The sequence below is a fragment of the Orycteropus afer genome, unplaced genomic scaffold (genome assembly GCF_000298275.1).
Source record: "Orycteropus afer afer isolate SDZICR_OR568_19922 unplaced genomic scaffold, OryAfe1.0 scaffold00019, whole genome shotgun sequence".
NCBI lineage: Eukaryota > Metazoa > Chordata > Mammalia > Tubulidentata > Orycteropodidae > Orycteropus > Orycteropus afer.
Window position 1 is genome coordinate 7,411,865 of NW_006921606.1, and position 27,744 is coordinate 7,439,608.

Consider the following 27,744-nt stretch of genomic DNA (forward strand, 5'->3'; position numbering starts at 1 on the left):
TTGGAAGAGAATTTTCCTCATATGATGAAAGATGAAAATATATCCATTCAGGAAGTCCAATGAACCCCAAACAGGATAGACCCCAAAAGAAAATCACCCAGACATATCATCATCAAACTTACCAAAACCAAAGACAAAGAAAGAATCAGGAGAACAGCATGGGAAAAACAAAAAGTTACCCACAAGGGGTAACCAATAAGACTAAGCTCAGATTTCTCGACAGAAACTATGCAGGCAAGAAAACAATGGGATGGTATATATAAAACATTGAAAGAGAAAAATTTCCAACTAAGAATTATGTACCCAGCAAAATTGTCCCTCAAATATGATGGTGAAATTAGGACATTTCCAGATAAGCAGAAATTAAGGGAATTTATTAAAACCAGACCAACCTACGAGAGATGCTAAAGGGAGCCCTTTGGACAGAGAAGCAACAACAACCAACAACAACTGACCATTAACACACATGATGATATAACCCAGAAACCAGTCCAGCTATAGAAGTATCCAAAGTAAAGAAGCTTACCAGATTGTAAACAGGAACTGGAGACATCAGTTAACAAATGAGGATAACTACAAACCAAAAAAAGGGAAAAAACTGTGTCGTCACAGAACTTCTAGATGGTAGGGAAGTCAAGACAACTGCAAGGTAGAATGGACTGTTCTAAACTTGAGAAGAAAACTATAAATCACAGGGTAACCCCAAAGAAAAATGATAAACCTTCACATCAAAAAAGAGGACCAGCAAATACTAAAACAATAGCAATGAAGGAAGTGATAACATGATTCATAAACAAAACGAGCTCAGCATAGAAAATTATATGGAACAAAGAAATTGACACAATGAAAAAGCACATGACAAAAATGACAGCAACAAATTCATATTTGCTGATAGTTACATATCTGGCAAGGGACTTATCTCCAAGATTTATAGCAGAAGAGTAGATGACCAAACTATGGTACATAAGCATAATGGAATGCTATGCAGCACTAAAGAATAATGTACAGTCTGCAAAACACTGCATAGTATGGGCGAACATGGAGGACATTATGCTGAGTGAAATAAGTCAATCACCATAGGACAAATATAGTATATTAGTTTGTTGTTGTGGAGGATTAAGAAAAGGTTTATATATGGAGGGAAACTTTCTTTGCTGGTTACCAGGGGTAGGTGGGGAGGGAAGGGAACACTGGAAAAAAAAATGCATTGACCCATGTTACTTTAGTTTTGTGTATACCTTACATAAATTATATTTCAATAAAATGAATTAAAAAAAATCGAGCCTCCCATGAGCAAAAAGCAGCCCCCGAGCTCTGGCCTGCCTGCTATGGGCCCTAGCCTTAAAATAGAGCCATACCTAGCGAAAAACAGCCTCCTAGCCCTGGGCGTACCTACCCAGTCCTTGGCCTTAATATAGAGCTGGGACTGTTGGCAAACCCTTTTGACTTCTCTGTATCTATGTCTTCATCTTCAAAATGGCAATTATATTACCTAGCTTATTGTTGAGAGCATCTTGTGAGGTTAAACAAAATGATGCATCAAATGTTTCTGGCACAGCTTCTGTCTGGCATGTGGGTGTCCTGTGAGTGCTGGTGTCTCCTATGTGCTATCTCAGGAGCTTTCTTATCAGCAAATGAGGCATTGGACCAAATGACTTTTCATGTTCTAGGTGCTCAGGTTTTGGCTGCTCTTCAACCTTGTAGCCATTCGTTTGCACTATCACCACAGCACCTGCTCTACTCCTGTCCATAACTGTAACCCCCAGCCAACTGTCTTCTTCATTCACTTGTTTACTCCACTGTGATTCTGCCCTACACTTGGCCCCCACATTAATCTTCCCGAAGGATCAGCTTGGGCTCCTCTCTTGCTCAAGAGCCTCCAGTGGGGCCTCATTCTATGAAATAAAGTCCTCTTTCCTAAGCTGTTGCTGTTGTTGTTATGTGCCATTGAGTCAGACCTGACTCACAGCGACCCCTCCTTGGGTTTCCGAGGCAATATCCACCAGCCTTCTGGTTAGCAGTCAAGCGACTTAGGCACTATGCTACCAGAGCTCCTCTTTCCTGAGCTAGGCATGCGTGATCCTCTATGATTTGGCCTCTAGCAGGTTCTTTTCTATGTCCCTAAACCATTAGATTTGCTGTTCCTTAGTATGTTTTTTTCCACCTTGTCTCTGGCCTCTGGAGTGTTCTACCCAGTTTTAAATTCCTCTGGTAGTATAGTGCCTAAGGCATTTGACTGCTAACCAGAAGGCTGGTGGTTCAAACCCACCAGCCACTCCTTGGAAGGAAGATTGGGAAATCTACTTCCGTAGTGATACTGCTTCAGAAACCCAAGGAGGGGTCGCTATGAGTCAGATCTTACTCTACAGCAGTGAGTTTATCCTTTAAGAGCCAGCTCATGTGCTTCCCTTGGCACTGTAACAGAAAGGACCTTCTCCTTGAGTGAAGCTCTTGTCTATCTTGCTTAATTCAGTTACATATCTAGAATAGACTTGCTAGTCCATTAGTGGGACCCTTAGTGGATGCACTTCACTGACCACTTCCTGCCTCCCCTGACACCTTTTTATGATGGGTCTTATCCGATGACCTTCAGGAATCAGGTTCCTTAGAGCATGGGGCACTGCTGCTTTGCATCTCTCATAGTGTCATACATGTTGGGTGTTTAACCAATTAATGAACTACAGCAATCAGAGAACCTCACTGTGTCTGAGAAGCTTTAAATAGTGAGTCTAGAAAGGTTAGTAACAAAAGATTTTATGTGTCTGGAATTTTAAAAACAAAGTGCTACCAGTGTTGTGGCCATTTTATGAAAGATTGACAAATGCATTGACAAAGTAGTTCCATTTTTAGGGAATTATACTAAGAAAATTATCTTTCATATCTGCTGAGAATGATCATTGAAGCATATTTCAATGTGGAAAAACTGGATAACCGAATTGTCTTAAAATAGGAGATTTGGTTAAAAAAACTAAAATAACTTGGGATATCTATTCATAGCCTAAAATTATTATCCCCTTCTTGAGATAGAAGAGGCATTTATAGATTCAGTAAAATGTTTATACTAAGGGAAAGAGCTGTGTTTGAAAATGTGTTTTTATTTGATTTCATTTTCTTAATCCTTTTGTGACTGAATTATGTTCTGCTTTGACTTTTTTGTTATTACCATGTGTTTTTAGTAATGAAAGGCATTCTGAAATCAAGGAAAAAAAGTTTTTTGAGGTAATATGAATTTTGATACCATTATATGGGACACATATGTCCCAAGTGGACTCTGGTGGTAGGATTGGTGGCATGAGGTCCATTTCTTCAGAATCATGTATTTATGTAGATCTCTGCCAGGAGGTAACATATACTATGACTAGGATATCAGCTTCTCAAGAAACCTGAGCACTTGATAATGTTGGTGGATGATATATGCCCTAAGGTTCATGAAAGCACTCAAATACTTACAGAGAAAGGATAGGTAGTGTTAACAGTGATTTCGTTATGTTGAGATTATTGAGGGAGCTCTGGTGGCATAGTGCTTAAGGCATGTGACTGCTAACCAGAAGGCTTGTGGTTCAAACCCACCAGCCACTCCTTGGAACGAAGGTTGGACAATCTACTTCAGTAGTGATACTGCCTTGGAAACCCAAAGAGGGTTCACTCACTATGAGTCGGATCTGACTCCACGGCATTGAGTTTGGTTTGGTTTTTGCTTTGAGATTACCGATGATTTTACTGTCTTTTTGATGTCTAGTGCCTAACATTTCTACAGGAAACACGTCCTTCTTGTTTAATAAAACACTTTATTAAAATTACATTTGTATACCTCTTTTATTCATATGAAGGAGCTTGGGTAGCACAGCGGTTAAAGCATTCAGTTGCTAACCAAAAGGCTGGAAGTTCAAACCCACCAGCCACTCCATAGGAAAGAGATGAGGTAGTCTGCTTCTGTAAAGATTTACAGCCTTGAAAATCCTATGAGGCAGTTCTACTCTGTCACTAGGAGTTGGAATCAACTCAGTGACAGTGAATTTATTCATATAAATCACATTTAAAAGAATCTGTCAAATTTGCCTTTATATCTTACTGTTAAATTATCCTTTAATGCAAAATTAGGGAGAACCAAGGCCACCTGGTCCATGCCAGATGGTAGCAGAAAACATGGGATATGTTTCTTTGTGTCCCTACCTTTCCTGTCGTAGTGACTGGTCTCTAGTGTAGATGTGATTGCTTGGTGTCTTTTAGGATGCTTGCAGCAGTAGGTCCTTGCTACTTGACTGCAGAGATTTGTACACGCATTGGGGTCTGGTGCTCTGCAGAAGTGGTGTGTGGTGCATCCTGTGGCTGTGGTGTCAGGCAGGCCTGGGCACCACACTGACTCTTTGACGTGTGCCAGTGTGATCCAGGGCTCCATGTTTGTAGACTGAGGACATCATCTCCCATGGTGAATGGGAATGTTACCCTATATCTGGCCCAGTATAGGCCCTTCACAAATGACAACTAACTGGTTAGCTGCCCAGTCAGGTATTCAACCTGCAGCCCACACTTAGAGTTAGTCTTCAGTGAAGAGTGACATCTTATTTCTTATTTCTTTAATAATAGTGTTTGTTGTTATTGTGATTAGTTGCTGTGGTTGGCTCTGACTCATGGTAACTTTACATACAACAGAACAAAACATTGCCAGTCCTGAACTAGGATTGTTGGTATGCACAAGTCCATTGTTGCAGCCACTGTGTATTTTGAGTGCCTTCCAACTTAAACCAAAACCAAACTCACTGCCATAGAGTCACTCCCCACTCATAGCGACCTCCTTTGGGTGTCTGAGGCGGCAAATCTTTACGGTAGTAGATTGTCTAATCTTCCTTCTATAGAGCAGCTGGTGGGTTTGAACTGCCAACCTTCGGGTTAGCAGTCAAATGCCTTGGGCACTATGCCACCAGAGCTTCAACCTAGGGGGCTCATTTCTCAGCACCATGTTGGATAGTATTCTTTTGTGATCCATAGGGTTTTTGTTAGGAGCTCTGGTAGCATAGTGCCTAAGGTACTTGACTGCTAACCAGAAGGCTGGCGGTTCAAACCCACCAGTCACTCCTCGGAAGGAAGATGGGGCAATCTACTTCCGTAGTGATACTGCCTCAAGAAGGGGTCGCTATGAGTCAGGTCTGACTCGACGGCACATAACAACAACAACAACGGGGTTTTTGTTGGCTAATTTTAGGAAGCAGATCAGAAGGGCTTTCTTCCTGCTCTCTCTTAGTCTGGAAGCTCTGATGAACCCTGTCCATAGGTGACTTTTGCTGGTATTTGAAATACTGATGGCATAACTTCCAGCATCACAGTAACACACAAGCCACCACAATATGACAAACTGACAGATGGGTGGTATATTGTTGTTGTTAGGTGCCGTTGAGTTGACTCTGACTCACAGTGATCCTGTGTACAGCAGAACAAAGTGCTGCTCAGTCATGCGCCAGCCTCACCTATACTATGCTAATAATAGTATAGGTTTCTTGAAAACAGGGCATGTTATGGGTTTGAAAATCACTAATAATGATTTCATTTTAAACTAAAACTTGTTCTACCTTTCCCTCTTGTCTCCTCAGTCTGCGGGCCAGGCATCGACATCCGCAATGACTATCAGCAGCTGAAGCGCCTGGAGAACTGCACGGTGATTGAGGGCTACCTGCACATCCTTCTCATCTCCAAGGCAGAGGACTACCGCAGCTACCGCTTTCCCAAGCTCACTGTCATCACTGAGTACTTGCTGCTGTTCCGTGTGGCTGGCCTCGAGAGCCTCGGTGACCTCTTCCCAAACCTCACTGTCATCCGTGGCTGGAAGCTCTTCTATAACTATGCCTTGGTCATCTTTGAGATGACCAACCTCAAGGATATTGGGCTTTACAACCTGAGGAACATTACTCGGGGGGCCATCAGGATTGAAAAAAATGCTGACCTCTGTTACCTCTCCACTGTGGATTGGTCCTTAATCCTGGATGCTGTGTCCAATAACTACATTGTGGGAAACAAACCCCCAAAGGAGTGTGGGGACCTGTGTCCAGGGACATTGGAGGAGAAACCATTGTGTGAGAAGACCACCATTAACAATGAGTATAACTACCGCTGCTGGACCACTAATCGCTGCCAGAAAAGTAAGAATCATGCTGACCACTGCTTTCCTTCTGCTCTTCTTTCTTCTCTCCTCTTGTTTGCCCTCCTCCTCTTCCACATGCATGTGCTTCCCTTGGCGGGGTATGGTTGTATTGCATTGTCACCCCTATGTGGGTAGGCCATTCCCAGTGTGTGCTTTGGCTTTCTTTTGCACCTGGAAACTCATGGAATGCCAGACGGTGGCATGGCTGAAGGCCACATAGCTGCAGGCCACATGGCTGCTGTCAAACCATTAAAATCATATATTAACAATAGTTGACTGCACTTCTAGGCTAGAAACTTATGGATCTTCCACTTGGAATTCCTGATGAGAAAGGTGGCCTAATGTACTTGGAAGTCCCTCAGCCTTGGCAGCCCGGGCTTGGTTAGGTAGCAACTTTTTCATCCTTTGCATGAAAGGATATATTTTGGTACTGCCTAACTTCCTCAGCATGAGTGTACTTGGAATATGTTTAAGTAAAGAAAAATAGAAAGCTAATTCATGTTCTGTGCCCCATCCTTAGCTTTTAATGACAATGTCTGGATGCTTGGGCATCTTGGTTTCTGCTGGGCACCTGCCAACGGGGAGAGCCTGGACCAGACTCTAGGTGTCCTAGTTCTTGGATCAGGCTGAGCTTCCAGGTAGTTGTAGCTGGGTGCTTTTTTTTTTTTTTTTTTTTGTTAGTTGGTTTATTTTATTTTTTTTATTATTATTTATTGTGATTTGGGTGAAGATTTACAGAGCAAATTCACTTTCCATACAGCAGTTCACATATACTCTGTCTCATGTCATTGACCACAGTTAGCTGGGTGCATTTTTAAACTCCCAGGCTCTGTTTCCTTACATATATACCTCTTTAACAAGGAGTTGTGAAAATCTTATGAAATTGTTTATGTGAAAGAAGCTTGAAGAGTGCTTACTGCTCCTGGAGAAGGTGGTGTGGTATCTTGAAGCTTCTCCTTATTTATATGGCAGTATGCTTATTTTCTCTTCAGTATAACCTAACTTCTCTTGATGTAATCAATACCTTGAGAGCCAAATTCTTTGGTATTAAAATGCAACTCAGGGCCTTTGCCTTATTGCTTTCAGCCATGTTTAGGTGTCTTGGCTAGGAAGGTTCCCCTCCTGATTGGAAGTCGTGTACTAGTTATAAATAGGTATTATTTAATGGTTGGCCCAATTAAAGACCCAAGGAGGCATGTGCTCTAGCCAGTCATGAGGATCCAAGAAATCCCAAATTGGTAGGCTTGCCTACCCTGTGAAGTGTCTAAAGTAAACAGATGAAAAGCCAGGCACTATGAACAACCATTGTTTTAATTCCCCCTTAGTCAGTGCTGAAGCAGGAAAAGGGTGCCTTTTTTTTTTTTTTTTTTTAAATAAACCCTCATGCCTTTCTATCCTCTGTATCTATCATTTGATCAATATATTCATGAACATTTGATTAGTAAGTAAAGGGGGTCCCACTGGCTGCAGTGAGTATCTTGTGGAGCTGAGAATGTAATCAGGCCATTTCCTAAAAGCACTCTTGGTTGGAGATGGAGGAAAGTACTGTACCAGAATCATTTTTGTGATTGTTTACAAGTTGCCTACTAGTTTGAGAAAACAACAAAGTATATAAAGTAGTCTTGAAATTGAATTTTTTATTTTAAAACAAAAAATGTCAGTCATCAGGGGAGGCAGGATGGAACAGCAGAAAGATGTTGGATGTGGTGATTGAAAGGCTGGGTGACTAAGTCAGCCCCTTTTCACTGTGGTTAGATGTCTTTAAAGAGTTCCAAAGGCAGCCTCATGTTATCCTTTAGTGTGATCCAGTGTATGAACAGAAGTGTTTTGAAAACTTTAAGCTCTGTGTGAAAGAGAGGTGCTATTTAGAAATTCATTAATGGGTGCTTGATTCCATATACACTTGTTTTGGTCATGGGATTTTCAGCTGTTTTCTGATTTACTGCTTGTTAAAGAAGCCTGGAGGAAGGGCAAGGCCTGAGATTTGGGTTCCACTCTGGCAGTTGAGACTGGAAATGAGGAAGTAATTTTAATTGTTTGATGCTCAGTTTTTTCATCTGGGAAATGGGATAGATGCTGTCTTCCTCGAAGGACTATTGGAAGATTAAAAGGAGAAAGAGGAAAAGGATCATGAAAGTGGCTTGGAAATTGGGCTTTGTTGCTGGTGTTGCTGATGTTGGCAAGCTCCTGGAGTGGCTTCTTGCTTTCTCAAGATCAACCCTACAGCCTTGGCCAGTGGTCTCAGTCCTGCTGATGTTTTTGTTTGTTTGTTTGTTTGTTTTTTATAGTGTCATAACACAGTATTTATTTATAATTGGTAACAGCATTCAGAGAAATTATCTTCCCTTCCTTCATCTGGTCCTGAAATCACTGATTTCTCAGTTGAACCTCAACTCTTGCCCTTTGCAGAGATCCCTTCAGACTTGTGCTGTCCATTGTGGTGGCCACGAACCACATGTGGCTGTTAAGTATTGAAATGTAGTCTCTCTGAATACCTGCTATAAGTGTAATATGCACCCTGGATTTAAAAGGCTTAGTGTGGACAAAAGAATGCAAAAATACCTCATCTATATACATACATACATATATATATACATACATATATATATATATACACACACACACACACATACATATATATTTATATTTATATTTATATTGATTGCATGTTGAAATGATAATATTTGAATATATTAATAAGTGAAACATTTTATTAAATTTAATTTTCACTTAATTTTTTTTTTTAATGTGGCTACTAAAAATTTTAAATGCAAATATAACTTGCATGATATTTCTGTTGGAGAGCACTGCTTTAGATTATTCATTCTGAGGCTGTGAGTTCATTTCCCTGGCTGACCACTGCAATGCTGTGATATTCCTACACATCAGATGGCCAGGTGAAGGGAATGGAATCCAGTCTTGAATTCAACATCAGCATTAAGGTAAGGTAGTCATTTAAAAGGTTAAGCACAGAAGAATACTGTGGAGATATTCTTCAGACTGGCTATAGAAGTAGGGAGAACATCTAGAAAGATACTCACGTCAAGGGTACGTGTGCAGTCTTTGACATATTAGAGAAACACTCAATTATATAGTACTGATACATAGTTCTTACCTGACACTCTCCTTTTAAACCCCTTCTTTTATTTAATGTGACTCTGCAGTGGCAGGTAGCTTAATAGACAGCTGCATTAAGGAAATTACCTCTTCCTAGGTTCTCTCCACACTTCCATATTTCTTAGTTCTTTCTTACAATTCAGGCTTGAGTTATTCATAAAACGGTATTGACCCTTAAAAAATTGTGCAGAGCTTTTCCATTCTATAAGAATGGAAAATGGCTGTCTTATGCCCCTGACATTCACCTCTGACAACCCTATGACAAGCGTTGATGATTCCACTGTTGCCTCCCTTACCTTGTCCTTTAATGCTTCTCCTGCCCCTTTTCCTCTGACCAGTCTTTAATAATGGGTGGTTTCATAGTTCCATCCCAGTTTCTCTTTTTGTTTTCCTTGTTCCCCCAGAACCTCTCCACACACTGTCCTGTCTGCATCCAGTTTCCCGGTATCCTTTCCTGCCAGACCTCCTTTTAAGCTGTAGGCTCATGTGTTTTATTCATATCTAAACCACACATGGGTGTTTTAGTATCTGTGGTGGTCTTCTCTGTCTCCTCATGTTGTTTTCCTTCAGGCCCTTTCTGGGTGGGTAGCAGTCTTGTTTCCTTAGCTCCCATGTCAAGAACTTGGGTGTCATTTGGATTCTTCCTTCTCCAATTGGACACTGAGTCCTTCCTGTCCTAAATGTTTCTGCAGTCTGCCCTCCTTGGGTCTTCCCTCTTCCACTCTGCCCTCTGCCCACTAAGTTACTGAGACTGTCTCTTCCACAGCCGCCCAGCTAAGCCCTACCCAGTTTCTTTACCTTGGCCTCAGTGATCCTTCTGGCACTCTGATCAATATACTAATCAGTATCCAGTTGCTTTTGAGTTGTCTCTAATTCATGATGCTCCCGTGTGCATCAGAACAGAACTGTGCCCTATAGAGTTTTCAATGACTGGCTGATTTTCAGAATAGATTACCAAGACTTTCTTTCAAGGTGCCTCAGGGTGGACTTCAATCTCCAGCTTTTCAGTTAGTAGCTGAGCATGTTAACTGTTTATACCTCCCAGGGATTTCCTACCAATATGTTCCCCTACCTAAAGTCCTGCAATAGGGCCCTGCAGATGAGCACCTAGGCACATCATGAAGCTCTTTGGTCTTCTTCCACTCTACCTCATGAAACCTTTGTTTGTGGACTACGCACCAAGCATCCAGCCTACCCTCCATGTCCCAGCCTGCAGTGGCACTCTTCTGCACACCAGTCTGCTGCCATTCTATCACCACACTATTATACACCCTCCTTGCCCTTCCAGGCTGGGTTCCATTCTCTCCACTCAGAGGACTTTGTACTTCCTTGCAGCAGTTGGTGCTTGGAGCACTTTTTGTACCACAGTGTAAATTCTGCATGTGCCCTCCACCTCCTGGAGAGTACCACTGTCACCCCAGGGGCAAGCATAGCACCTACTTTGTGAGGGATTTATTGTCAGAAAGCTACGTATCCCCCTGCCAGAGCGGAGCACTGCACTGCAGTCCTCGGCAAGCCAGACGATTCTGGGATTATGAAATACGGATGTTTACTGTGTTATTTTCACTGTCATTGCTTCTGACGAACATTGTCACTAAAGCCTCTTAATTGGTAGAGGCAGTCACCCATGGATGGCAACTGTTTTCTTTCCTACTGTTGTAAAAATGACTCAAGGCCAAAGATTATGGAGAAGTATGAACATTATGAACATTATGCTAAAAGTTGAAACTTGGCCTGGGCAGCTGGTGTGGAGTTGTTTGTTGGAGGCCCACCATGCTGGGGAGGGGACAGAGATGAGTCCATCCTCTTGGGCACCTATGAGCTTCTTACTTCCTGGGGAATTTGCTTTGATTGTGCCTGGTATGTTTTTGCTACAAGGTTTTCCAGGACTCAGTTTCAGGTGTAGACAACCCTCCCTCAACCAAAATAAAAAGAGAGAAGAAAAACAACCCCCCCCCCCAATGTACTGTTAAACTTGGTCTCCAAGTACTTTTTAACCCATCAGGATGAACAGCTTGTGATCTGCGCAAATCACTGTGATTGTGCATGAGAAGGCAAGGTCTTTGCCAGGAAATTCATGATGGAGGCCAGCCTGGCCATGTTGGAAGCAGACTTAGTTGGTGGTGCAGCCTTATTTCAATTAAAAGGGCATTGACTGGGAACAGCGGTCCCGGGGTTTGTTGCATTTCATACTGCCTTCAAAATGAGAAACCAGGAAAATAGCAGATTGGAGCTTTCAAGTGAGAAGGCAGTAAATGGCTCCCTTTATTGACAAAAGGAAAACGTTTTACTGCCATCTCACTGATGGGACCAAGGACTTAGAATGAAAGCAGGTGGTGTGAAAAAGAAAATTCTACATCCCCCCAGCCCTCATAGTTTCTTGTTTTCTTATTTATCAAAACCTCCTTGTGAGGGCAGAATGGGTATGTGGAGTGGGACTGTTTTCCTGCCTCATTTTCCTATAGGTTGGTACGTCCAGCCCACCAGGTAAAGGTGGGTGACTTGTTAACCAAAAGAGCCTTGAGTTCCAACTCATGGTGACCTTGTGTGTTACAGAGTAGAACCATCCCATAGGGTTTTCTTTACTCCAGGCTTTTCTTCCCCTGGTCTTATGTACCACCCAGGGAACTCTAGGGGATTTGTTAAGCATTTGTAAATCACTTTCTGGTTTGGGATGCATTTTCATTGCTGTGAGACCCCATTCAGGAGCTCTGGTATCGTAGTGCCTAAGGCACTTGATTGCTAACCAGAAAGCTGGCAATTCAAACCCACCAGCCACTCCTCAGAAGGAAAATGGGGCAATCTACTTCCATAGTGATACCACCTTGGAAACCCAAGCAGGGGTCACTGTGAGTCGGGTCTGACTCGATGGCACATAACAACAACAACAACGAGACCCCATTCGTGTGATGTTCATCTGTGTTTCATCTTAACATCTCTTTAAAAATAACTTAAGCTGCCTGTGAGGACCTGGGATGTTTCTTTCTGTTAAATGCTGTATGTTTTGCACACCTGGCTCTCTGGACTGCCAAGGTGTGGTCACCATAGGGCCTGCCCACAAGAGAAGAGCCTTTTTCAAGGTGGGGCCCAGAGAGAGGCCTGTAGATCCCTGCTGTCCAGAGTAGCTCATCTCACTCCCCTGGAAGGCCTCTGCTCTGGTCAGCTGCTCCCAGTGTGGGGGTGATCTTTATTTAGAAGGGCTCACATGCCCCTGGCCTCCTTTCTCTGCCTTTTATAGTCAGGCGTGAAGATGACATTCTGTCCTTCTGCTTTCCGACCCTTGTTACCAAGATGGTGAAGCAGCTTGGGTGCATGTTCCTTTGGAACATCTCTTAGCTGCCTGTGGCTCCGCCCTGAAATATTTTGTTCTTATCTCAGTGTCATTTAATTAAGGTGTCATTCTGATCCCCCTTCAGAAGTTTTTTCTTTTTTTTTTTTTCCCAAATAGTGTTCTCATCTTAGAGACTTAAAAAGGTTTCAGAATGACCCTCTAGGGTGATTTTTGTAATTCTAGATATTTAGAAAATATTTTGTAGTCCCTACAGATCTTCTTACCAGTTAACCCCATTTATTTATAAGATCATTCTGATCTCTTGCTATTCCTAAGTCTCTTTGTTTTGTTTCATTAACATTTCTTTTGTTTCTGTTCAGCTTATGTGCCAGTGTGACATTCTCCACCAGTGTGACATTCTCCATGAGAGGGTAGATGACATAGAGTGTGTGGACCTCTGGCTAATCTTGTCTTGGGTTGTGTTACTCAACTCAAATTTATAGTGTGGTTCAAAAATTAAGTTTGGCTAGTGCTGGAGTTGGAAGCACACCTCCTAGCATATGGTGAGACTCAGGGACTCAGGCTGTAAGAGGCAGCCATCCTAGGATACAGTATTCCCCTGACTCTGAGAAAGTAAGCGATGTGCATGGTACTCCAAGGAGGCAGGTGGGCAGGTAAGGGACACACATGATAGTCAACAGAGAAGTAAAAATTAAAGTATGCAGACAATTGTCAGAAGCTCCTAGAGTCTGAGAGGCTGCCTTCCTTGAGGAAGTTTGTCTACGAACCAGTTCCCTTGGTGTGAGAACCAACATCCTGATCTAAGGGCCTAAGGGGTCTGGGTGGGGATGACAGACTTGGTCAAGGGGCCTGGAAAGCTGAGTCTAGCTCTGACTTTCCCAAGGGCATGGTCAAGTCACTTTTCTGCCCTGTGGCTCAGTTCCTTTCTTTAAACCAGAAGGCTTATGTAGGATGACTTCTGACATTTCCTCAAGCTCAGAAAACCAGCGATTTACCCAAATTGTTGCTACAGCCATTGCATAGCTTTGATGGACCTGTTAGGATGGTTTTGGTGTTTATTACTTGTCTATTTGTGTACACATGTGTTGGTTTCTCTTCCTGTTGATCTATAATACACAGATAAGGTATACATCCTTTAAAACTTTCATAACTGATAAAATGGCATAGAGACCACCTTGCATAATTTGTTTAAGAAATTTAGAGATATTTTATGTGGGAGAAGAAACTCCAGATGAGTTTACCTGGTCTACATCAAGACCATTCTAAGGTCTAGTCTGCATCTGCCACTGACTAGTACATGACTTTGAGCTGCACACGAAAACAACATCAGAGGTTTCTTCCGGTTCCAAATGGCTCAAATTTGCTGTCTTTGGGAAAGTAGCTCAGGGTAAAGCTCCAGTGACCATTGGAAATGCATTGCTGCTGAGAGGCTGAGCACACCACTCAGGGTCTGAGGGAAGGATATGGGGATATATAGGGAAGAGAGTATCATCTTGAGTCAGGAAGTGATCAGGGCTTCTGGGGCCAGTGGAAAGGGGGAGTCTTTGTATGTATATATGTGTGTGTGTGTGTGTGTGTATAATATAAAATAAATATATAATTGTTGTTATGTGCCATCGAGTCAGACCTGACTCATAGCGACCACTCCTTAGGTTTCCGAGGCGGTATCACTACGGAAGTAGATTGCTCAACCTTCCTTGCGAGGAGTGGCTGGTGGGTTTGAACTGCCAGCCTTTTGGTTAGCAGTCAAGTGCCTTAGGCACTATGCTACCAGAGCGTCTAAATATATAATTACATATGTCTAAATATATATTTTCAGAAGGAAGGTTGGGGAATCTACTTCTGTGGTGATAACACCTGTGAAACCCAAGGAAGAATTGCTATGAGTTGGATCTGACTTGATGGCAGTGTGCTGCGTTGTGTTGCAAATACATATTTAATTTAAATGAAAGAAAGAAAACCTTGTGGAAGCACAGTTATACTCTGACACATATGGGGATCTCCATGAATCAGAATGGGCAGCAATGGGCTGGTTTTAGGCAGGGAAGATGGCTGCATCTGAGGGCCAGTCTGGCCACTCTCCTGTGGTTCTTGGTGTTGTGGGGCTGGGCAGGACCTCACCTCTAATATTACCAGGGTACCTATCCTTGACAATATTGTGCAGTCCATGGGAGCAGGAAATACCTTTACTTGCCTTTCGTCTTCTCTTTGACTAATCATTAAGCAAATTTAGGTGGCCCAGCACCTTGAAGATATGGTTTTCCTGTGGAACATCATGGCATATTAACATTGAAATTACAAGACTGTATCATTTTGTACTTTTTTTTTTTCAGTTACATTGACTTTATTCATGGGAATTCCATGTGTGTCAGAATAGGATTGTGCTCCATAGTGTTTTCAATGGCTGATTTTTTTAGAGTAAATCACCAGGCCTTTCTTCCATCACACCTCTGAGTGGACTTAAACTTCCAACCTTTTGGTTAGCAGCTGAAGTGTTAACTGTCTATACCACCAGGGACTCCATGTACAAAATTAGATGTCCTTTTTAAAAAAACTATATTCCAGTATAGACATGTGGCATCACATGGCAAAGATTTAAGAACAGTCGGTGAACTGAGACTGTTCTTTCCACTGACTTCCTGTGCTGGGTGGGAGAAAAGGCTGCCAAACAACAGATGGTTCAGTCCAGCTGAGGCAACACCCATGCTTCTTAGGGGTGAGTGAGACCCGGACCTGTCTTATAAAGGAGAGGATACTATGTGATTGACTGGACAGCATCCTTTACTAGGTGGAAGTCTATCTTGTTAGAAAAGAGCCCAAAATACCCCTGTCCTGTGGAATGGACATGGACCCCAGTGTTTTACTGGAGCAGGGGTTCTAAGGAAGGAGTTTGCACTTTGGAACTGCAGGTTCTGTGTGAGCATGGCCTTGTCTTTCATCTAGGTAACAAGGATGGTGTGCCCTGTAGGATCCATGTGGGTCAGGGATAGTACTGCAAAGCACTGACAGGTTGCCCAACACATAGTTGTTCTTGATAATGGCAGAAACTGCTTTTGTTTTTTAAATTGAACTAAATTATCTGAGGCTTATGCTCAGAAACCATCTAAAATCCTCAGCGTTAGGCTGGATGGACTATGTATGTTTACTTCCATATCTTAAATGGTTTTTCTCTATTGCTTTTTCTAAATTGCAGAAATTCAATTATCATAAATAGTGGACATATTGTATACGAGTGGTTCTTGATAATTTAATCTGAATTGTTCAAATTCTTGTGTCTGTCCAGATAAGCCATATCTTTAAAGAACATTCAATAAGGTACATAAGTCTTTACCTGGGTGCTGGTGGGGCTGAGGTTACATGCAAACTGTATTTATTTGGTTATGAAAATAGGAAAGTATTTGGCTTGCAGGCTTGGTATTTGGAAGAATTTAAGAACTGTAAAGAGATTCTTGTTTGTACTGATACTAAACATTATCTTTTTAGATTTTTATTTATTTATTTTTTTGGTGGAGATCATTGAAGTGGTTACAGAGAGGGCAGAATTTTTGGTGAAGATAACAAGGATGTGCATTTTTATTTGTGACAACTGCAGGTTCCACTTAATAAAAGTAGCAAACCAGGTGCAAGCCTATCCCCTGCTTATTCTGTTTGGAAAATATTAGCTCTGTGTGTGTGTGTGTGTATCTTTGTGTCTGTATATATTATTTGTGTGTGTCTTTGTCTCTGTGTGTGCATGTTTGTGTATGTGTCTATTTTTGTGTTTGTGTATGTATATTTGTGTGTCTGTTTATGTGTGTGTATTGTGTATGTGTGTGCATGTTTGTATCTCACATATATTTGTGTGTCTCTGTGTATACGTCTCTCAGTGTAAATGTGTGTCTCGTTTATGTGTCTCCGCCTGTGTGCATTCTACTTTATCCCTCGCTGAGCTTCCTCTCCTGTTTTGTTTCACTTTCCTCCTCTAACCTCCATTGCAAGAAATATACACTGGCTCTCTGTCTTCCCTTGGATCTTCCTTCCGTTTGAGGGGATCAGGTGGGTGGGAGAATGTTGTGTAGGAATGCCAAGCCCTCTCCCGGAAGCTGGGCTTCTGTTTAATCTCATTATTGAACAGAAGTCTCTTTTTGTTTCTTTGCCTTGGCCACAAACAACAACTCAGTCCTCTGTTTTCTCCATGCCATGTTTCACAGAATCCACGTGGGATGGGAGCAGAGGCAGCGTGTTTGGGGTTTTTGGGTTGCTTGACACTTGTAGCCTTGTTTAGAAAAACTGTACAGACAAACCCAAGGCATAGCTGCCTTGAGTTTGATTTTGAAAATCATAATGAGGGGACTTGGATAAATTTGTGAGGTTGTAGCTGCTGGAGCTTATGCAGTCAGGTCCGTGGCTATAGGCCTTGTGGCTATGCTGTGTTCGGAAGCCCTAGGGCTGATGTGGTAGGGATAGGGGGTGGGCGGGGAGGAGGGACCCTGCTTCTATCCCTTGGCAGCACATCTGTGGACCGAGACTGCCATTCTGAATTTCTGGATAGACACAAAACACTGGGATGGTTTTTTGCAGCTGCTGAGACCAGGGAATTGGACTTAGTGGTAAAAAGGGGAGGGAAAACAAAAAAAATTGGAAATTATTAGAAACATTTATTAAAATTATTATAAAAATAATTATTAGAAACCCTCCTGGGTAGCACTCATGTTTGAACTGGATTTCTTTTTTTCTCCTTTTCCCAAAAAGTGTTAGTGATAGTTTGGGAAGAGCTGTGAAAGACTCCAGTCCCTGGCTCCAGAAGAGACTCACTTTGATCCTGGGGTGGTAATGTAGTGTGTTTTCCATTCTTACTTCTTGACCTTGAAAGTCCCTTCATGCTTTGCTAACTAAATGATATTATTAGGTTCTTAACCTATTCTTCAAGGAGCTCTGGTGATTCAGTGTTTAAGGCATTTGGCTACTAACCAAAAGGTTGTTGGTTTGTACCCACCTCCTGCTCCATGGGAGAAAGATGAGGCAGTCTACTTCCGTCAAGATTTATAGACTATGTTAACACTATTGGGCAGTTTTACACTGTCCTATAGAGTCGCTATGAGTCAGAATTGACTTGATGGCAGTGGATTTGATTTGGATTTGGAAATTACTCCTCAGGTGGGATGTACGTTAAGAAACCTTTTGCTGTTGAGTAGATTCCAACTCGTAGTGATCCTATAGGATAGAGTAGAAATGCCCCCATAGTATTTCCATGGCTGTCTTCTTTATCAAAGCAGACAACCACTTCTTTATTCCCTGGAGCAGCTGGTAGATTTAAACTGCCCACCTTTTGGTTAGCAGCTGAGCACTTAACCACTGTGCCACCAGGGCTCCTTCAGAGAGGATACAGGGGATATAATTTTGTTCTCTTTGAAATGATTGGATTATTATAACACATCCATGCTTCGTTTAGAAGCTTTTGAATATAAACTGTGTCAAAGAAGCTTAAGAACAGGTCTTAAGCAATGTTATGGAAAATGTACCACATGTTTTCTTCCATTCAAAAGGAAAGCTAGAGAAGCTGAAATGCAGAAGGGTGTGTTTGGGATTTTCTCTTTGCACGTTCACATGCAGGACACACTAACGGTCTACATGGCAGGAAGTCCTCTTCTTCAGTCACTGAATCTCCTGCCTCCCCTTCTGCAGTCCCCACCTCCTCCCTCTCCATTCTTTATGGTCACTGTGACAATCAGGAGTTGGAGGAATTCGATGCCACAGTCACATACAATTAGAAGCCTGAGACTGTGTTTTCTCAGAAGAATGCTTCTTCAGTTCCACAAATATTTCTTGTTTTTTAAAAAGAATTCTTAGGGGGAAGTCCTGTATGCCAGAGGAGGGTGATGAAGTAGAGCGGAAAACTTCTGGGTGTGCTTTAAGGAGAACAGTGTCTATTGATAGTTTTTCGGGCAGTAGAAGCTGATATAACAGACTGCTGTTTTAACAGAAATTTGTTTTGCAAGATGATTCTGATGTTAAGTTTACTGGTGGTCATACTGTCACTGTAGCTGTCAGTAGCTCATTGTGCCCCTTGCCCATTACAGTGCTGAGGAAGCATTCAGGCTTCAGCCACAGATTTAATGAACTTGATGTTGAATGCTGACATGGGGGTTACTGCAGATTCTCCACTTGGTTTGACCCCACTGGAAAAGTTACACTGTTTATTTGGATAACTACAGCTCTTGTCCTGAAAATACCACTTATCTCTTTGGGTACTGTAAAAAAAAATGAGTTGCCATCAAGTCAGCTCTTACTCCAACTCATGGCAACTCCTTGTATATCAGAGAACTGTGCTCTGTAGGGTTCAGTGGCTGATTATTTTTGGAAGCAGATCACCAGGCCTTTATTTCCAGGGTACCTCTGGGTGGACTTAAACCTCCAACCTTGTAGTTAGCAGTTGAGTGTCTTCACCATTTGTACCCACATGTTTTATCCATTTGCTCTAGTAGTTGTCCTAAGTCATGGGAAGCCAAGAAGACAAGGAGCAGCTGAAGATGTATGTGAAGGGATTATGTGGTCAATAGAGAAAAAGAGAGGGGGGGGGGAGAGTGAGTGAGTGAGTGAGTGAGTGAGTGAGTGAGTTTGGGATGGTGTTCAGATACCACTTCAGCTAATAAATAAAAGGTGAGTGGTTTGTGAATGGATTCATTTGAGCTAGTTCAAACTCTTGTTTTATTCTTTTGCAAACAAGCATGATGTACATTGTGCAAACTTTTTAGAAGTGTAAAGCTTGATTCCATATGCCAGCTTCCTAACCTCCTGTAACTTCACTGTTAGTCCTTGGGTATATCTTCCAAAATTAACGCAAGCCTCTTACCAGTGCCTCCCCATCACTGAAGAATCAAATTCAGACTCCTCCCGGTTTGGGAGACAAGGTCTTCCTGATTTGTTCCTGCCCTTTTGAGTAGTCTCATTTTCCTCCTACAACCTCCTGGTTCTCCCCATGCTTTCATACTTGTGCCACCTTCCACCTAGAAAGCTGCCCTTCTCTCTCAGGTTGGCCGACTTGATTTATTCTTTAGGGCTCAGACTAAGTGTGACCATCTCCGCGAATCTTTCCCTCATCCTTCCCTACAAAATTGTTCTTTCTTCTTCTGTGCTATGAATTTCTCACTCCAAAAGTGGCACCCCAAATTGGGAGTTTTCATTTGCATGATTGTCTTTGAGGGCTGAAACCATACCTTAATTACCTTGCTAGACCTACTAGTGTCTTAACAGAATACCTGGTCCTTAGTAGGCAACCACCGAGTCCCTGGGTGGTGCACTCCACTGCTGACTGAAAGGTTGCATCCATCCAGAGGTGGCTTAGAAGAAAGCCCTGGCAATCTACTTCCAAAAAATCAGCTATTGAAAACTCTATGGAGCACAGTTCTGCTCTGACACACATATGGTCTCTATGAGTCAAAACTGACTCTCTGGCAACAGTTTTAGTAGGCAACAGGGAATGAGTGAATGAAAGATATAAACTAGGAACTTTTGACTCTCCTTTTCTGAGTGTGTGTGTGTGTGTGTGTGTGTATGTATCTATCTGTATCTCTTCCTCTGCCACCTCTTCTTGCTTTTCTCCTTCTCTCAGTGGTTACAATCATGGAAATTTAGGCATCTTGAAGTTTGTTTCTGGCACTTAAAATATTTTTATAGAATAAACTGCCAACTTTCATTTTTGTGAAAACAAAGTGACCTAGATGATGAACAATTTTGAAAAAAGAAATGAGACTTTGCCATAGTTGTGTGTGGTAAGGCTATGTGGTGGTTATAGACTTGTAGGAGAGTAGTACAAAAAACGAGTATACTAGATACACTTTATTTCTGATCCATTTGAAATCAGTCTGTGTTTAGTATGGTTTCGTAGCCATTTCTTTACACTAAATTATCCAAGTCTCCAGAATAAACAAAAATAATAGAATTAAAATGGTTTTCCTTGAATGCTCTAGGGTGGCAAAGCCAGATCTTAGATTTATACCCAGTTTTTGGCATGGGGATGGTTCCTTAAAAATTCTTAACTTCACAATTAGTAATTTTGTTTCCAAAAGGTCCCTCTCAGAAGTAATTATAGACCTTGAAAGCAGGAATGACTTGGATAAGGTGGGAAAACACTGATTAATTTATGGTTGCTTGAGTATCTGTTCTCCCAAAGTATTGATGAATGTGATATCAGCCTGGCCTTAGGAGGTGGTTTTGGGGTACACCCCAGGGCTCTGTTCCCTACCAAACTTTTATCATGCAACACTTAAATAAAACTCTGGTGGCGTGGTGGGTAAGGCATTTGGCTGTTAACCAGGTCAGCGATTCGAATTTATCACTGCCACCAGAGCTCCCCCATGGGAGGAAGAGGGGCCAATCTACTTCTGTGAAGATTTATAGCCTTGGAATCCCGGTGCGGGGTTGCTACGAGTCTGAATCAACCCGATGGCACTGGGTTTGGCTTTTGGGTAGCATTTGTCAAGACTAGGAGGCTGTACCCCTAGGAGGAATAACACTGGAATCCCTTATAGAAGCTGCAGCCTAGTTGAGCCAGGTAGAGACATGGCTGGCTTGGATAATCACTTGGCACTAAGGTTAAAGGGCAGTCTAGCCTCAGGATCAGATAGAGCAGGCCCTTATTCATCTCTGCATCATGCTTGTTGTTAAAATGCATGTTGTTAGATAGTATCTGTTAAATACAGCTTTATCCTAACCTAGGTTTTGTGGTGGTCAGAATGCTGACTCTTCATTCTACTTCTGTTAATATTCCAGAATCATTATTGTCATAAGTGTACACTTTTTTTGCTCTGTCTGCCAGGCACAGAAGGAGACGTAAGACTCTTGAGTCCATTTAGAGATGGATCTTGAGTGTCATTCAGTGTGATCAGAGGCAAAGACCATTAAAGAATAGCATTTAGTTTATTCTGTTTGCATGAAAACTGTGTATATGTAAGCATTATTGTTCAGTACAGAGAGCTCTCATCTGACCTCCTTCATGACAGCTTAGCTGAATGGCCTGAAGACAGGCATTTACCCTCCTTGCTCTTCGGTTTCCTCATCTTTTGAACTAAGTGAGCTGTGAATTTCCTTCTAGCTCTTAGATTCAGTGTTGGGGACCTCTGATGGATCTATTGGCTGAAGCTTTCGGTAAACTTTGCTAGAGACTAAAAACACATGCTCCAGCCTGCCAATGATGTGAAATAGTCAACCTCTTTAGGATGGGCCCTACACTTAGGGAAGGAATCACTGGGTGGAGTCAACTGTTAAACGCTTAGCTGTTAACCACAAGATTGGCAGTTTAAATCCACCTAGAGGCACCTTGGAAGAAAGACTTACTGATCTACTTCTAAAAGGTTACAATTATTGAAAACCCTATGGAGTGCAGTTCTACTCTGACAAACACAGGGTCACCATGAGTCAGAATTAACTCAACATCAACTGGTGGCTGGAACATTTAGGAACCAGGTTCTAAGAGTGGTTCTAGGAGGGTGGGCTGTGGTCTCCTAGGAGGTGGCTGTCATTCACAAACTCCATTTCCCTTATAGAGGTGTAGCAGATGTAGAATAGCAAGCATGTGGAGTGTCTCAGTGGTAGGGTAGAAATAAAAGTGGTTGGAGGAAGAAATTGAAATTTGTGTTAGGTCTTCTGTCTTTGAAATGGCTTTTTCTGATCTGGCTTTTGCTGTTAGCAAAGTCAGTTGTTCATAAGCACTTTTGAGAAACACTGTGTAATTCAATTACAGTGAATGAATTTAAATTTATTTAGGTCATTCTTATCAGATAGTAAACTTTCCCTCATCCAGAATCTGAGCAACCCAGTAGCACAGCAAGAATTTCCTCCTATCGTTGGTATGATTGACATCTATTGGGACACTGCAGAGGTTTGTGGGACCCTAGACTATTTGTTGAATGAACAGAGTGAAATGAAGGAACTCTCAGTAGTGTGAATGTTAGGTATGTTTTGTCATGTGCTGTGAGACTAGGTAATCTGGGTTTGGTGTGCATGTATGGTGAGTGTCAGCTGGAGCAAAGAAAAACCAGTGAGGCCATGTTCTTCATGGTCTCAACTTAAATATCGTCTACTTGCTCTCTAATGCTTTTCTCAAGGTTGCCCTTTTCTGAAGTCTCTCAGAATCTCCCTTATTGAGGGCACCCCCCCCAAAGTCACTCATATGCATCATTCCATGTTGTTATTGGTTTGAGATAATCACTTCTGTCTACCCTGTATCTGTAGTTTCAGAATATCTTGTTTACTTGACATTAATCTCTCTCCTCAAATAGATGGCATACCACTTGTGAGTTAGGACTTGTTCCCTGCTTATAATTCTTTGTTCTTCAACCTTATAGCCAGCAGAAGGCCAGAGGAGATCTTCTGTAAAAATCTATCTCACAAATGGGCTTGAACTCACATAGCATCCGTGTAGTTGGGTTCTATAACGATTGGAAGGGTAGGTATGAGGATGAGAGGCACTTGGGCTGCAGAGTTCAAGGAGGACCCCTTTCTCTCAGGGTGGTGAAAGTGCGAGTGAGTTCCTCATAAATTTTACACCCTGGGCATCACTCTTGCATCACTCTAATGTCAGCTCTGATAGGTACAGAAACTCAAAAAAGGGATTTATGAAATTTTTTTGGATGATCCAAGTGATCCGTAATTCTAGTTTGAATAAATAAATCAACTAAATAACAATAGCACTTAAGAGCAGTTGAATGAGTCAGAGTGAGTATGTGTGGACATGTACGGTTTGGAAGAGTTCTTAACTTTTGGTGAATTGTGAGTTATTTTGGGTCTCATATTTCTCCCTAACATTTTTGTTACTATCAATCTCGTGTCATTAGTGAAGTAGAGGAGATTCCTTCACATTATTCATATGGTGAGGGAGAATGGTGAAGAGATTTGAATTATACTAAATCCACTGATACTGAGTCAATTCTAACCCATAATAACCTTTTAGGACAGAGTAGAACTTCCCCATAGGGTTTCCAAGGCTGTAAATTTTTATAGAAGCAGACTGCCTCATCTTTCTCCTGCAGAGCAGGTGGTGGGTTCAAACTGCCGACCTTTTGGTTAGCAGCCAGATGCTGTAAGTGCTATGCCACCGAGCTCTTGAATTATATACTAAGTAGGAGCTCTGGTAGCGTAGTGCCAAAAGCACTTGACTGCTAACCAGACGGCTGGCGGTTCAAATCCACCAGCCACTCCTTGGAAGGAAGATTGGGCAATCTACTTCCATAATGATACTGCCTCGGAAACCCACGAAGGGGTCGCTATGGGTCAGGTCCGACTCAATGGCACGTAACAACAACAACAACCACATCTAAGTTAGATCTTGATGTGTCTGTGTACAGGTTTTCACACTTGTTACTTGGCTAGGAAGGAAGAAAAGGAAATAGTTTCCATTGTACTCAGTCAATTATGTGTCTGATTTTGTGCAAGCCAGTTTTGCTAGGCAATATGAGATGACAAAAACTTATGGTTTTGCTCAGAGATAGAAATACGTGAGACTAACCTATTAAACCCATTGCCGTCAAGTTGATTCTGATTCATAGCTACTCTATAGGACTGAGTTGAACTGCCCTATAGGGTTTCCAAAGTTGTGAATCTTTACAGAAGTAGATTGCCACATCTTTATCCCAGTGAGACTAACAAAATGAATCAATGAATGCTGTGTGAGAAAGCACTGCACAGTTTTTGTCAAAAGAGAAGTAGAGGCAACTTGTGCTAAGAGCTCAAAGAGGTTGAGTTCTGTGTTTGAGCTTTGCACTGAGACTCTTTCATTAAAGTGGAATGAAGGCTTGTCATGAGCAGTGTCCACACATGCTCAGTACTGTTTGTCCAGCATTGTTTACATGACCCTCAACTCAGGAATGGGCTGTGGTCCAAAATATTCAGAATGTGGAGTATATTATGTCATAAAAACAGAGGTCTCTTGGTTGTTGTAGTGGTTGAGGTCTCAGGCCAGCCTCCTTCTCTGCATGTTTAGCTTAGATATCATTTATATCTAACTACTGTCCACGCTGACTACGTTGTTTCTTTGGGGAAAAAGTCTATCACAGGGTGGTGTTTTTAGTTCTGTGATGGATGAGGGAGGCTGGTTGTGAGAAGCTGGTAGCTTCTACTTTTGCTGTTGTTAGTTACTATGGAATCACCCCCCAACTTATGGTATCCCCATGCACAGAGTGACAAAATATCACCTGGTCCTGTATAATCCCTGTGATTTGTGGGGGATTGAACCATTGTGATTCATAGGGTTTTTATTGGCTGATTTTTGGAATTAGATCACCAGGCCTTTCTTCCTAGTCTACCTTAGTCTGGTAGCTCCACTGAAACTTGTTCAGCAACATAGCAACACTGGTTAAGGGGTAGGCTGTGCTTGAGGTGCCTTGATTAGAAATTGAACCCCATTCTCCTGTATGGAAAGCAAGAATTCTACCACTGAACCACCACTGCCTTCTGTTAAAAAATGACTTCTCTGACAGCTTAGTGTACTCCCAGATGTTCAGAATTAGGGGAACAAAGAAGTTGCCTTTGAAGGGGTCTTTAGGCATGCCAGAATAGGAGATATGATACTCCTTGCTTTTTACTTGCCTGAGTGGGAGAATTCAAAGTCAAATCAAGAGAATCTCTGGTGTTATAGGAAATAAATAGTAAGTGTGCTATTTGTCCTCTAAGGACTTGCGCTAGTTTCTGAGTGGCTGATTTTGATTCACTTCTGGGTTAAACTTCCTGTTCTACCACCAGGGTCACTGATAAAATTTTATAATATTAGATCAGTAATGTTTCTGTCTGACAGTGTATGAAACCAGAATATGCTGAATGCATTTTAGTTCCGTCTTCTTCCTGCTCTGAATCTGAAGTGTGGGGGTGCTGTCTTAAGCTTTTTATAACTTTTCTTATTGAGAACAGTTCTCTGGAGTTGTCTGCAAGAACAAAGGGATTCCAGACATATCCTGCCTCTCTCTGTGTCTTCTGTCCTCTAGTCAAAGACAAACTCAGCCTATGATCCCTGGTCTAGAGAAATATTAAACCTATGCTAAGTATGCAGACATGAATGGGCAAAAGAAGGATTTGTGGTAAGAGTATCTGCTGAAACAAATACGTAATGTAAATGGGCAGAAAGAAATATTGAATTGATTGTATCTTTCAGCTCCTGGTACTTAAAACAAAGATAAAGTGGTAGAAAAGGTTATCATTTGAAGTAAAGAGAAAGGAGTTTTGATGTTAGCTGGGATTTTTCTGCTTGTTACTAGATTGAGTTGAATTACAGAATGTAAAAGTAAAGATGTTTGAGTAGGGCAGTTCCATTTAGTATGGATCAAGATCCTGCTTTCTTACCCTCTGTGCTGAAGGAGGAGAAGCTAAAGTCCCAGGCCTGGGAGATACTGGATAATGGCTCATTAAACTCTGGTCAAAAGCTTTTATTTAGTATCATGAGAAGACTTGCTATATCTACATTATGAAGCCATTTAGACTTTTCTAAAATGCATGTTTGTTATAGATTGAACTATATCCCCAAAAAATATGTGTTATAAATCCTAACCTCTATCTATGCCTGTGGTTATAATCCCATCTGGGAAGCAATTGTCTTTGTTATGTTAATGAGGCAGGATTAGTGTAGGGTGTGTTTTAAGTCACTCTCTTTTGAGATACAAAAGAGATTAAACAAGCAAAGGAAAGAAATAAGAGATGAGGGAAGAGAGATGCCATGCCACATGAAGATCACCCAGAAGCAGAAGCTCAGAGAGTCAGGAACCTTCCTCCAGAGCCTTCTCCTAGGGCCAGCACCCTGAATTCAGACTTCTAGCCCCCCAAATTGTAAGAAAATAAATTCCTGTTTGTTAAAGTCACCCATTTGTCATATTTCTGTTATAGCAGTACTAGATGACTAATACAATGTTCTTATCATTATTTTGTTGATTAAATGAGGTGGTAGATTAGTACTGAGTGGACTTTATTCTCTCATCCTGTGTAGTATTCTCAGAAACTCAAGGCTTCCCAGAATTTTTATTAGGGCAGTGAAAGCAAATTTAATTAGTAGGTTAGAAACTCTTTGACGCAATTTAAGCCAATGTGCAGTTAATTGTATCAGTGATTAATATTTGACAAAATGGAAAGACTTGAACAGATTTACATTTCATCTAAGATTTTTATTTTTTATTTTTTTTAATTATCTAACCAGTTGTCATCAAGTTGACTTGACTCATGCAGGCCTCATGTGTGTCAGAGTAGAACAGTGCTCCATAGGACTTTCAATGGCTGATTTTACAAAAATAGATTGCCAGGTCTTTCCTTTTTGAGGTGCCTCTGGGTAGACTTGAACCACTAACCTTTTAGTTGGTAGTGGATTGTGTTAATTGTTTATATCCCCAGAGACTCCCTTATCTTCTAAGGTGATAATAAATGAATAAACTAGGTCCTAGATGTCTCATAGGTATTCTCATTTAAACATCATCACAGCCTATAGGGTAAATGGAATTATTTACTGTGGTAGTTATGTCATGTGTCAACTTGGCTGGGCCTGGTTTTGAGTGGCTGGGCAGCTGGATGTAGTTATTCCCCATGATGAGACTGGTAATCAACTCAGTGGTGGAATCTACTGGAGCAGCTGAGTATCTGTCTTAGAGATGTGGTCTGCTTCCAGTATATAAGAAGGCAGCTTTGAGAAAGGTCTCTGCAGCTTTTTGGCATGCTTAGACCCTGCATGTAGGCAAGTTTTCATTTAGCAACCTTCCGTGCTTTCCTGCTGACCTTGGGACTGTCTCTGGACTTGAACTAACGGCATGCAGGGTTTGGTAATATTAGGACTGTGCCCCTTTACTTGTCTACCTTGGTTTTGTCAGCCTCAGCAGCTAACAGCTGCCTGAGTGGAGATGCCTATAGCCCCAGTGGGCCTGGAGCAAGAGGCAGAACTGAAGCCAAATGCTGAGGGGCTTTCCCCCAGCCTCCAGAGCTGGCACTTTGATTCTGACTTCTAGCTTCTTAAACTGTAGGAGAATAAACTCCTGTTTGTTAAAGCCATCCATTTGTGGTATTTTCTGTTAGAGCAGCTTGAAGTAAGCAAAACATTCCCTTTCTGTAGACAGGAAAACTAAAGCACCGAGACTTTGCATAAGATACCATGCAGTACCTATACAACTATGAGACCAGAAGAACTAGATAGTGCCCAGCTACCACTGCCATCCACTTGGAAGGGATGTATGAGATCCTGCATAGAGAGGGAGAA

General features: G+C 41.8%; 1 protein-coding gene across 1 annotated transcript in view; it reads left to right on the top strand.

Moving 5' to 3' along the window:
* The window catches only part of IGF1R (insulin like growth factor 1 receptor), a 455,909-nt gene that overhangs the window by 72,689 nt on the left and 355,476 nt on the right, over positions 1–27,744 (top strand). Inside the window, exon 2 of the mRNA XM_007959953.1 lies at positions 5,589–6,134. Coding sequence (XP_007958144.1) covers positions 5,589–6,134 — 546 coding nt within the window. The remainder of the gene's footprint in view (positions 1–5,588; positions 6,135–27,744) is intronic.